The following is a 12500-nucleotide window of genomic DNA, read 5'->3' on the forward strand; positions in this document are numbered from 1 at the left end:
TAGGTCAGATTACATTCCATTTGGTTAGACAAGGTTAGGCTAGGTTAAGTTAGGCTAGGTTAGGTAAAGTTAGGCTAGGTCAGATTACATTCCATTAGGTTAGACAAGGTTAGGCTAGGTTAGGTAAGGTTAGGCTAGGTCATATTACATTCCATTAGGTTAGACAAGGTTAGGCTAGGTTAGGTAAGGTTAGGCTAGGTCAGATTACATTCCATTAGGTTAGACAAGGTTAGGCTAGGTTAAGTTAGGCTAGATTAGGTAAGGTTAGGCTAGGTCAGATTACATTCCATTAGGTTAGACAAGGTTAGGCTAGGTTAGGTAAGGTTAGGCTAGGTCAGATTCCATTCCATTAGGTTAGACAAGGTTAGGCTAGGTTAGGTAAGGTTAGGTTAGGTCAGATTACATTCCATTTGGTTAGACAAGGTTAGGCTAGGCTAGGTAAGATTAGATTAGGTGACAAAAACTGTACCTGTGGAATTTGAGTTATCAGTGCTGCTGGTGTACTGTGTAGAGTTATCAAAATCCGTGGACCCTGTGGTTTCAAAACGTCGTCTTTTCAGTATCAGTGCTGCTTGTGTCCTCAGATGTGCTTTCTGTGGCATCTAGCGTTGATGTCTCTACGGCTTCTCCTTCGAAATTCTCCACGAGTTTCAGATTCGCAATTGGTGGCAGCTGTGGGATAACAAGAAAGGGTGGTTAGATACACACACACACACATACCAACAGATAGACAGACAGACAGACAGGGGAAGCTTGCAATTGGTGGCAGCTGTGGGATTAGATACATATATATACACACACACACACACACACACACACACACACACACACACATACCAACAGATAGATAGACAGACAGACAGACAGACAGGGGAAGCTTGCAATTGGTGGCAGCTGTGGGATAACAAGAAAGGGTCGTTAGACACACACAGACAGACACACAGACAGATAGACAGACAGACAGACACACACAGAGATAGACAGACAGACAGACACACATATAGACCAAAAAACGCACAGACAGACAAACAGAGAGATTAGGAAATAGACAGACAGACAGACGGACATATAGAGAGACAAAATTATAGAAAAAATAAATAAAAAATATATATATAAGGAAGAATAGCAAATTGTAGCAGTTTGTGAATAAAAATAGATAGATAGATAGATAGATAGATAGATAGATAGATAGATAACCTACTCATTAATCCAGTAAATATTGATACAAAAATACAAAAGAAATATTTCGATGGATTTAATTGGTGGCAGCGAGGGGGATCACAGCAGATTGGACACAAAGACTCACCAATGATGCTGTTGCCAGTCCAAACAGCGCGACCAATAGGAGACCCTTCATGTTCCTTGATTCTCTTGTTACCTGCAATTAAACAATTTTGAATTACCCAACAGGTGTTAATGAATAAATAGATGAATGAGTGAATAAGTAAATTGGTGGGAACTTGGAATATCTCCGTTTTCTGTTCACTCATGAGGTTTCTCCGCCATTTTTTCCATCACTTCACTATTTCATTAATATTTTTTCATCGTTCGTTTTCAAATTTTCATCTTTTCGTTCTATTTCTCAGTTTTTCAAGAGCTTGTTATGTAGTGTAGTTTGGCTAAGACACAAAAAAAACACAGGCTAAATGTTGGACAGACAGACAGACAGACAGACAGACAGACAGACAGACAGGCAGACAGGCAGAGGAATAGGGAAAATTGGTGGCAGGAGGTAGGATAGACAGACATGCAGACAGACAGACAAACAAAATGGCGTCAGTTGTAAATATAGACGAACTGGCATACAGAGATACAAGGCTAGGTCATGTTAGGTTAGGTCAGGGCACAGTGAGGTCAAGCTAGGTTAGGTTAGGTTAGGTTACATTAGGTTAAGTTAGGTTAGGTTAGGTTAAGTTAGGTTAGGTTAGGTTAGGTTAGGTTAGGTTAGGTTAGGTTAGGTTAGGCTAGTTAAGGTTAGGTTAGGCTAGTTAAGGTTAGAATAGGCTAATTAAGGTTAGGTTAGGTTATATTAGGCTAGGTAAGGTTAGGTTAGGCTAGTTAAGATTAGGTTAGGTTATGTTAGGCTAGGTAAGGTTAGGTTAGGTTAGGTTAGGCTAGGTAAAGTTAGCTTAGGCCAAATTAAGTTAGGCTATGATAAATTATGATAGATTAGGAGACATTACAAGATATTACGTTAAATTAGAATAGGCTAGAAAGGGTTAGGCTACGTTAGATTAGGATAGGACACATTAAATAAGGTTAGGTACTACTACTACTACTACTACTACTACTACTACTATTACTACATACTTGTGGAGCAGCAGTGGTGGTGGTGGTGGTGGTGGCGCCTCAGAGGAACAGGCAGGACTAAGCAGAAGGGTTGAGGTCTTTTAAAATGAGCCAAAATCTTTATCTTTTATCTTTTTATCTCTAGTGACGTCACAGCCTCATAGTTCCGTGTGTGTGTGTGTGTGTGTGTGTGTGTTGCATCATCTGTGTGCGTACGTGTGTGTGTGCGTGCGTGTGTGTGATCTCAATTAACAGAGATAGTATGATATTGTAATCCTTCCTTACGCCACACAGACTACTACTACTACTACTACTACTACTACTACTACTACTGTTTTATTTATTTATTTATTTATTTATTTTTTAGTTAATCTCTCTCTCTCTCTCTCTCTCTCTCTCTCTCTCTCTCTCTCTCTCTCTCTCTCTCTCTCTTCCCTGGTACAGCAAGGCACGGAAGCAGACAAAGAATTCTAATCATATTTTTTTTATTTTTTTTATTGTGAATGAATGCAAGGGTCTTTAATATCTCTCTCTCTCTCTCTCTCTCTCTCTCTCTCTCTCTCTCTCTCTCTCTCTCTCTCTCTCTCTCTACCACACCTTACAGCTTTTTTTTTCTTTTCCTTTACTTAATTCACTCAAAAGTCAACCAAATCCTCTCTCTCTCTCTCTCTCTCTCTCTCTCTCTCTCTCTCTCTCTCTCTCTCTCTCTCTCTCTCTTTCTCTCTAATAACTTAAAACTTTCTAAAAATATCATATAACATACTCCTATATCAATTTTACAGGGAAATAAGAAGAACAAGGAAAAAATAAATAGAAAAATCATGATAATCGTACAGTTTCTAAGACAGGACAAAAATAATTACGCTATTTTCTATTTATTAATCAGTACATCTCTATCAGTATGACTTTAAAAATACCATAAAAACTTAAAATAACAAATTTCCCTATCATTCTTTTCAGGGGAAGTTGAAGAGCCATAGAAAATATAAATGAAATAAAAAACACAGCGACCGTCCCGTAAGGAAGACAGAACTGAGTTTCCCGCCATGATTCAAACTCACCGTGGCTTCCTGAGACCAGACGCTGCTCTATTTTTGGTGAATATTCCTTTATAAACCCATTTCAACTTAATCTGAGGAGTAGTAGTAGTAGAATAATGATTAATTAATATGTAGTGTTAAGTAGAGCAGTGTGGGAAGCTTGGGTATAGAGAAATAAGGGTTTAAATAAGGCGTTGTCTTATGATGGTGCAAATCTGTGTCTATTTAATGCTGTTCTGATTTGGCGGGATTTTTAAAAGTGTCTAAGGTTTTGTTAGTGTGTGTGTATGTGTGTGTGTGTGTGTGTGTGTTTTATTTTTATCTTATTTTCTTTTCGTCTCTCTCTCTCTCTCTCTCTCTCTCTATTTTTTCTTTATTTTCTCTCTTCTTCTTCTTCCAAATATTCCTTTTTTCATCTTTTATTCATTTATTTATCGATCTTTTCTCTTCTACTCATCACTACTACTACTACTACTACTACTACTACTACTACTACTACTACTACTACTACTACTACCACCACCACCACTACCCTTGTGACGTAACTGAAGCATAACCGGAGAAAAAAAGAAGAAAAAATTGAAGAAAATTGTTTTATTTATTGTGATGCAGCCAAAAAAAAAGAAGAAGAGGAGGAGGAGGAGGAGGAGGAGGAGGAGGAGGAGGAGGGGGGGAGGGGGGAGTGAAGCCCTTGCTACTAAGAACTACGTAATTATATTTGCAGAAGATGTAGAGTGCTGACAGACGAACGAACGAACGAACACCCACACACACACACACACACACACACACACACGGACATACAGACATACAGACATACATATACGTTACAAATTAGGGTTTTTTAATGTAATTGGAGGAGGAATACTGTTGACTTGTGCTCTCTCTCTCTCTCTCTCTCTCTCTCTCTCTCAGATGAAATGCTAGTTAAATTAATGTTACGTTGAAAATAGTGAAGATTACTAATGGAGGTTTAAGGATAATTATATATATGTAATTGGAAAGCAAAATAAAAAAAAGTGTTATTTGTAAGTTTAATAACATAATAATAATAATAATAATAATAATAATAATAATAATAATAATAATAATAATCAATTAAACAAATACTATCTTAAAATGTTCAATAATTACGATAACTTGTATATGGAAAATTCTCTCTCTCTCTCTCTCTCTCTCTCTCTCTTTCTCTCTCTTTCAGCACTTAATAAGGAAACAGGTGAATGAAAAAATGAATAAATGAATAATAATAATAATAATAATAATAATAATAATAATAATAATAATAATAATAATGAAAAAAAAACGAACAGAATCTTTAAATGAACGAAAAATGCACTTGTTTGTTTGTTTATTTGTTTGTTTGTGCATTAAAACAAACAAAACATACAAACTCATTTCCTTCACAGATAAAAGAAAAAAACAAGTCAATGTACACAACACTCAACAAACAAACAAACAAACAAATAAACAAAAAACAAATAAAAAGTCGCCGTAATCAAAGAAAACGGGGCATTTTCATAATTAATTAATAAATGTTAAAGTCTCTCCTCTCTCTCAAGTCAGTGGCGTTGCAGGGAATAGAAAACGGGAGCGAACGTAAATAGCCCCTTGAAAAATAAATAAATAAATAAAATAAATAGATAAATAAATAAATAAACGGTAAGAAAAACACCAAAAAGAAGAGAAATATGAATAAATAAATAAATCGTAAAAAAAACAAAACCAGATTAGAAAAAAAACAGCAATAACGAGAAAAATAACATCAAAAATTATATAAAAAACGTAATAATAATAATAATAATAATAATAATAATAATAATAATAATAATAATTGCTTAAACTTCCCAATTTTTAAACATAAGTCAATTTTTTTTTCATTTATTTTCTGACGGTCGAATAACAAGCATAGAAAAAATAAGAACTAACAAACAAACAAACAAACAAACAAACAAACAAACGTAAGATTATATAAAAACAAAAAAAAAATATAAAAAAAAAACACTGAATTTCAAAACGATCACCGAAAAATTAAGACAAAATTAAAACAAACGAAAAAAAAAAATAAACAAATAAACAAATAAACAAACAAATCTTTCATAAAAACAAACAAACAAACAAACAACGTACAAACACACACACACACTTAATATATATAAAAAAAATAAAAATAAATAATAATAATAATAATAATAATAATAATAATAATAATAATAATAATAATTTCACCCCAGTAATACATAAGGAGCCCCCGAAGCATAGCACTGTCTTGACGCCAACGATTTGAAAGATTACAACCGTTTTGCTTCGTACGATAATTATTTTGGTGTAATTATTTAAAGGTAATTTTGCTGGATGAAAGTTATCGATTATATATTTTTTTTTCTATGTAATAATTTTTTCCGTTCCTAATTCTTTATAAATATTTTTTTTTTCAATTTTCTGTAATGGCTCTCTCTCTCTCTCTCTCTCTCTCTCCCGAAAAAAAAATAATTAATTAAAAAAAACATTTATTTAGATGAAAATAGTTTAAATTTTCCAGTTCCACGCCAAAACAAACACGAAAACAAACAAATAAATAAATAAAATAAACAAATAATAAATAAATAAATAAATAATCCATAAAATAGTATTGTTTTTATCTTCAAACAAAACAAAAAAACAAAAATACCCTTGAAAAAAAATTTATATTCCAGTTTTTAATATATAAAGATTAACAACATATCCAAAAATAAAAAATAAAAAAAAACCGTACACAGACACACACACACACACACGCACAAACAAACAAACAAACAAATAATGAAAAAAAAAAAAAAAAACATTAATTACCTTTAGGGTCAAAACAGTGCCTTTTTTTTTTTTTAAACAAACAAAACAATTATAATTATTCCTTAATCTAGCCTAGTCTCCCCTACATATTAAGTACAATAATAATCTAATCTAATGTCACTTCAGTTCCTTGTGGTATTAAAGTGCTATTCTTGTCCTGTGTGTCGAACTAGTACACAAGAATTTATTTAAAGATTTGTTAAATGAGAGAGAGAGAGAGAGAGAGAGAGAGAGAGAGAGAGAGAGAGAGAGAGAGAGAGAGAGAGAAGAGTTATTGGGGTTTTTCAAGGTTCTAATAGTTTAACAGGCTGTAGTGGAAGTTATTGGGGTTTTCAAGGTTCCAGGGATAGTTTGAAAGGCTGTAGTGGAAGTTATTGGGGTTTTCAAGGTTCCAGGGATAGTTTAACAGGCTGTAGTGGAAGTTATTGGGGTTTTCAAGGTTCCAGGGATAGTTTGAAAGGCTGTAGTGGAAGTTAATGGGGTTTTCAGAGTACACTAAAGGAAGAGAGAGAAAGAGAGAGAGAGAGAGAGAAAGAAAGAGAGAGAGAGAGATAGAGAGAGAGAAAGAAACACAAAAGACATGACCTCGAATACATTACAGCTAGGTTAATACAAATAGATTAACACACACACGCACACACACGCACACACATTTAACCAGCGACAAATTGAATGGAAAAAAAAAAAATAAAAATAAATAAATAAATAAATAAAAAAATGTCGTTTGGAATTTCATCTTTGTTTACCACCACCATCACCACCACCTCTGACACACGCGCGCGCACACACACACACACACACACACATCTAAGTAGGTAATGGGGGGTTTTACTATAGGGCCAAATATTGTACGGCTGGGTGACTCTCTCTCTCTCTCTCTCTCTCTTGCGTTTGTTTGCGTTTGTTTACGTTTGGTTACGTTCGGTTTTTCTCTTCCTTTCCTTCCTTGTTTTTTGGCTATTGAGTGCTTGTTTGTTTGTTTGTTTGTTTGTTTTTTGGTCGGTTACGTTTGTTTTTCGTTTGTTTATCTGGATTTGGTGTTTTTTTTTACGTTTGTTTGGACTTGTTTTGTTTCTCTCTTTCTTTCTCTCTCTGTTTTTGTCTCTCTTTGTTTCCTTATCTCTCTCTCTCTCTCTGTTTTTCTCTCTATTTCCTTATCTCTCTCTCTCTCTCTCTCTCTCTGTTTGTTTACATTTTGTGTTGTTTGTCCTTCCTAACTTGACAATCTAAAACAATCACCACTTCCGTAACTAACCAAAAAAACGAGAGAGAGAGAGAGCGAGAGAGAGAGAGAGAGAGAGTGAGAGTGAGAGAGACCAAGACTACCTTCCCATCTCAAACCTCAAAAACAAAAAAAAATAGAGAGAGGGAGAGAGACTGAGATAGAGAGAGAGAAAAATCACCAAACGTAACCCAAACGCACCAAACGCAAGCCAAACAGGAGCCAAGAGATACCACCTGTCACCCAGCCAAGGTAGCAGAGCACCTTCTTGCCCCATACTCGTACACGGCCAACAATCTATTCGAGAGTGTCTAATGAGGCGCAGATTGAATCGAGAACTGGCAGAGGGTCACTAACTTCGCCAACCCCTCCTGCGGCTTCTTCCTCGCGCCCCTCGCCCATCAGAGCCTCTAGGACCCTCGTATGTCAGTGGGGCGTGTGGGGGGGGTGGGGCGCGTCCGGGGAGCTCAAGGAAGGGGCCGAGTCCTTCCCACACTGCTGGCAGACGTAATTTTTAACGCCAATGTGCGTCAAAATGTGTTTGGTTAAGTGAGATTTCTGAGTGAAGCGCTTGCCGCACTCCTCGCACTCGTGGTTCCTGACGCCGCTGTGGGTCAGGAAGTGCCGCTTAAGGGTGTACTTGTCGGTGAACCTCTTCCCGCACTGCTGGCACTCAAAATTTCCACCGCCAGAGTGCGTGAGGCGGTGCTTGAGCAGGTGTGGCTTCTGCGTGAATTTCTTTCCGCACTGTTGACACTCATAATTCTTGACGCCACTGTGTGTCAGGGTGTGGCGCGTCAGGCTAAACTTGTCTGTAAATCTCTTCCCACACTGTTGACACTCATAATTCCTCGGGGCAGTGTGGGTGAGGGCGTGGCGTTTCAGCTTGCAATTTGATTTAAAGGTCTTGGTGCATTGCGAGCATTCATACTTCCCATCGGCCTCGTGCATGGAACTTCCGGCCTCCAGGTGGTTCTCCTCGCAGCGCCTCGTCACACTGGCCGCCCCCTGCTCTTGGTGTTCCCAGCTCATGGTGTTTGTGCCAACGATGCCACGACTACACGCCACACTGTAGGGGTCGTCAGGATAGGTCAGGTGGTGTTTGAGTGCGTTTTGAGGGTGTTTTGTGGGTTCTGGGTGGGGTATTGTGGGGTTCGGGTAAGTTTGGATGGGTTCAAATGGGGTTAGGCTAAGTTCTGGTGGGATCTTGTGGGGTTCGGGTGTGTCTGAATGGGTTTGGTGAGGTTAGGCTGGGTTCTGTGAGTTTGGGGTGCGTTTGGTGGGGTTTGGTGAGGTTAGGCTGGGTTCTGTGAGTTTGCGGTGCGTTTGCTGGGGTTTGGTGAGGTTAGGCTGGGTTCTGTGAGTTTGCGGTGCGTTTGAATGGGTTTGGTGAGGTTAGGTTAGGTTCTGTGAGTTTGGGGTGCGTTTGCTGGGGTTTGGTGAAGTTAGGCTGGGTTCTGTGAGTTTGGGGTGCGTTTGGTGGGGTTTGGTGAAGTTAGGCTGGGTTCTGTGAGTTTGGGGTGCGTTTGCTGGGGTTTGGTGAGGTTAGGTTAGGTTCTGTGAGTTTGGGGTGCGTTTGGTGGGGTTTGGTGAGGTTAGGCTGGGTTCTGTGAGTTTGGGGTGCGTTTGGTGGGGTTTGGTGAGGTTAGGCTGGGTTCTGTGAGTTTGGGGTGCGTTTGAATGGGTTTGGTGAGGTTAGGTTAGGTTCTGTGAGTTTGGGGTGCGTTTGGTGGGGTTTGGTGAGGTTAGGCTGGGTTCTGGTGGGGTCTTCTGGGGTTCGGGTGTGTCTGAATGGGTTTGGTGAGGTTAGGTTAGGTTCTGTGAGTTTGGGGTGCGTTTGCTGGGGTTTGGTGAGGTTAGGCTAGGTTCTGTGAGTTTGGGGTGCGTTTGGTGGGGTTTGGTGAGGTTAGGCTGGGTTCTGGTGGGGTCTTCTGGGGTTCGGGTGTGTCTGAATGGGTTTGGTGAGGTTAGGTTAGGTTCTGTGAGTTTGGGGTGTGTTTGGTGGGGTTTGGTGAGGTTAGGCTGGGTTCTGGTGGGGTCTTCTGGGGTTCGGGTGTGTCTGAATGGGTTTGGTGAGGTTAGGTTAGGTTCTGTGAGTTTGGGGTGCGTTTGCTGGGGTTTGGTGAGGTTAGGCTGGGTTCTGGTGGCGTCTTGTGGGTTCTGAGTGGGTATGCTGGGTTCTAGGTTAGCTTAGGTTAGGTTAGGTTTGGCTAGGATATGTTATGTTAGGTTAGGTTAGGTTAGGTTAGGTTAGGTTAGGTTAGGTTAGGTTAGGTTAGGTTTGGCTAGGATATGTTATGTTAGGTTAGGTTAAGTTAGGTTAAGTTAGGGTGAAAAAATCTTAATTATAAGTAAATAAATGCTGTTAATTACTGTATTTCTAACTTATTTAACTTCCTTAGTGTTAATGAATGGTGTCTAATTTCTTCATCCTTCACAAAAATGCTTTTAATTTACTGATAAACTTATAGAAATGCTCACCCTTTGCTGGGAAACTCAAATAATTGCTTCTAGTTTTGCCAAGTCTTCAAAAAATGCCCCTAACTTTGCTGGGGAACTTAAAAAAATGCTCTTAACTTTGGTGAGAGACTTAAAAAAATGTTCATAACTTTACTGAAACTTAAAAAATGCCCCTAACTTTGCTGGGAACTTTAAAAATGCTCCTAAATTTGCTGGGAAACTTTAAAAAACGCTCCTAACTTTGCTGGGGAACTAAAAAAATGCTCCTAACTTTGCTGGGAAACTTTAAAAAATGTTCATAACTACTGAAACTTAAAAAACACTCCTAACTTTGCTGGGAACTTAAAAAATGCTCTTAACTTTGCTGGGAAACTTAAAAAAATGCTTAACTTTGGTGAGACTTAAAAAAATGTTCATAACTTTACTGAAACTTAAAAAACGCTCCTAACTTTGCTGGGAAACTTAAAAAATGCTCTTAACTTTGCTGGGAAACTTAAAAAATGTTCATAACTTTACTGAAACTTAAAAAAATGTTCATAACTTTACTGAAACTTAAAAAATGCCCCTAACTTTGCTGGGAAACTTTAAAAAACGCTCCTAACTTTGCTGGAGAACTTAAAAAATGCCCCTAACTTTGCTGGGAAACTTAAAAAAATGTTCATAACTTTACTGAAACTTAAAAAATGCTCCTAACTTTGCTGGGAAACTTTAAAAAATGCTCTTAACTTTGGTGAGACTTAAAAAAATGTTCTTAATTTGCTGAGAAACTAATAAAAATCCTAACTTTGGTGAGACTTAAAAAAATGTTCCTAACTTTGCTGATTAACTTAAAAAATGCCCCTAACTTTGCAAACCCTTCAAAAATACTAATAACTTCACTGTTCAACTTATAAAATGCTCCTAACTTTGCTGACAAACTTATAAAATGCTCCTAACTTTGGTAAAACTTAAAAAATGTTCCTAACTTTGCTGACAAATTTAAAAAATGCCCCTAACTTTGCAAACCCTTCAAAAAATCCTTATAACTTTGCTGTCAAACTAAAAAAATGCTCCTAACTTTGCTAACACTTAAAAAATGCCCCCTAACTTTGCAAACCCTTCAAAAATGCTCCTAACTTTGCTGATAAACTTAAAAAATGCTCCTAACTTTGCTAACACTTAAAAAAATGCCCCTAACTTTGCAAACCCTTCAAAAATGCTCCTAACTTTGCTGATAAACTTAAAAAATGCCCCTAACTTTGCAAACCCTTCAAAAAATCCTTATAACTTTGCTGTCAAACTAAAAAAATGCTCCTAACTTTGCTAACACTTAAAAAAATGCCCCCTAACTTTGCAAACCCTTCAAAAATGCTCCTAACTTTGCTGATAAACTTCAAAAAATGCTCCTAACTTTGCTAACACTTAAAAAAATGCCCCCTAACTTTGCAAACCCTTCAAAAATGCTCCTAACTTTGCTGTCAAACCTAAAAAATGCTCCTAACTTTGCTAACACTTAAAAAAATGCCCCCTAACTTTGCAAACCCTTCAAAAATGCTCCTAACTTTGCTGATAAACTTAAAAAATGCTCCTAACTTTGCTAACACTTAAGAAAAATGCCCCTAACTTTGCTAACCTTCAAAAAACACTCATAACTTTCATGGAACTTCAAAAAAACACTCCTAACTTTGCTAACACTTAAGAAAAATGCCCCTAACTTTGCTAACCTTCAAAAAACACTCCTAACTTTCATGGAACTTCAAAAAAACGCTCCTAACTTTTCTAACAGACCTGAAATTAACATCCCCTTAATAGACCTAAATAATTTAACTTAATAGGCCTAAATAATTTAACTTAGACCTAAAATTTAATGTTCTCAATATTTTCCAACACTTTAAGTCCCTCTCCCCCCCCCCTGCCCCCACTCACACTGCAATGGGAGGGTGGTGGGGTGTGGTGGGGTGTGGTGGGCTGTGGTAGGCTGTGGTAGGCTGGCTGCTGTAGGCTTGGGGTTCCTGGTAAGATAAAAGATTGTGAGAATGATAGGCCTAGGAAGATGAGATTGACTAATTTAACTGAAACTCAATCATCAATATTAAAAGTAGATTCAATTTTAGCTAACTTAACTCAATGCTAAATAAACCTAACTTAACTTAATGCTAACCTAACCTAACCTAACTTAACTCAATGCTAACCTAACCTAACCTAACTGAAACTCAATCATCAATATTAAAAGTAGATTCAATTTTAGCTAACTTAACTTAATGCTAACCTAACCTAACCTAACTTAATGCTAACCTAACCTAACCTAACTTAACTAAACCTAACCTAACTTAACCTAACCTAACTTAACCTAACCTAACCTAACCTAACTTAACCTAACCTAACTTAACCTAACCTAACTTAACCTAACCTAACCTAACTTAACCTAACCTAACTTAACCTAACTTAACCAAACCAAACCTAACCTAACCTAACTTAACCAAACCTAACCTAACCTAACCTAACCTAACCAAACCTAACCTAACCTAACCAAACCAAACCTAACCTAACCTAACCAAACCTAACCTAACCAAACCTAACCAAACCTAACCTAACCAAACCTAACCTAACCTAACCTAACCAAACCAAACTTAACCAAACCTAACTTAACCAAACCAAACTTAACCAAACCTAACCTA

General features: G+C 37.4%; 3 protein-coding genes across 5 annotated transcripts in view; 1 reads left to right on the forward strand and 2 right to left on the reverse strand.

Moving 5' to 3' along the window:
* The window catches only part of LOC135096197 (uncharacterized), a 4325-nt gene extending 1927 nt beyond the window's left edge, over nt 1-2398 (reverse strand). Inside the window, exons 1-3 of the mRNA XM_063997569.1 lie at nt 2311-2398; nt 1307-1378; nt 470-672 (exon numbers count right to left, since the gene is read on the reverse strand). Of these exons, the coding sequence (XP_063853639.1) occupies nt 470-602 (133 nt within the window). The 5' untranslated portion in view covers nt 603-672; nt 1307-1378; nt 2311-2398. The remainder of the gene's footprint in view (nt 1-469; nt 673-1306; nt 1379-2310) is intronic.
* Nucleotides 2399-3080: 682 nt separating this feature from the next.
* The window catches only part of LOC135096212 (uncharacterized), a 26535-nt gene continuing 17115 nt past the window's right edge, over nt 3081-12500 (forward strand). The window contains exon 1 of one of the 2 annotated variants that reach the window (XR_010264640.1): nt 3081-3386. The gene's annotated coding sequence lies outside the window, so the exon portion shown is untranslated. The remainder of the gene's footprint in view (nt 3387-12500) is intronic. The other variant, XR_010264639.1, reaches the window with a different exon arrangement.
* The window catches only part of LOC135096211 (zinc finger protein 25-like), a 6714-nt gene continuing 1426 nt past the window's right edge, over nt 7213-12500 (reverse strand). For both annotated transcript variants that reach the window (XM_063997574.1, XM_063997575.1), the window contains exons 2-3: nt 11749-11834; nt 7213-8452 (exon numbers count right to left, since the gene is read on the reverse strand). In XM_063997574.1, the coding sequence (XP_063853644.1) occupies nt 7810-8415 (606 nt within the window). In that variant the 5' untranslated portion in view covers nt 8416-8452; nt 11749-11834 and the 3' untranslated portion in view covers nt 7213-7809. The remainder of the gene's footprint in view (nt 8453-11748; nt 11835-12500) is intronic.

Source organism: Scylla paramamosain, unplaced genomic scaffold (genome assembly GCF_035594125.1).
Source record: "Scylla paramamosain isolate STU-SP2022 unplaced genomic scaffold, ASM3559412v1 Contig3, whole genome shotgun sequence".
NCBI classification, from domain to species: Eukaryota; Metazoa; Arthropoda; class Malacostraca; order Decapoda; family Portunidae; genus Scylla; species Scylla paramamosain.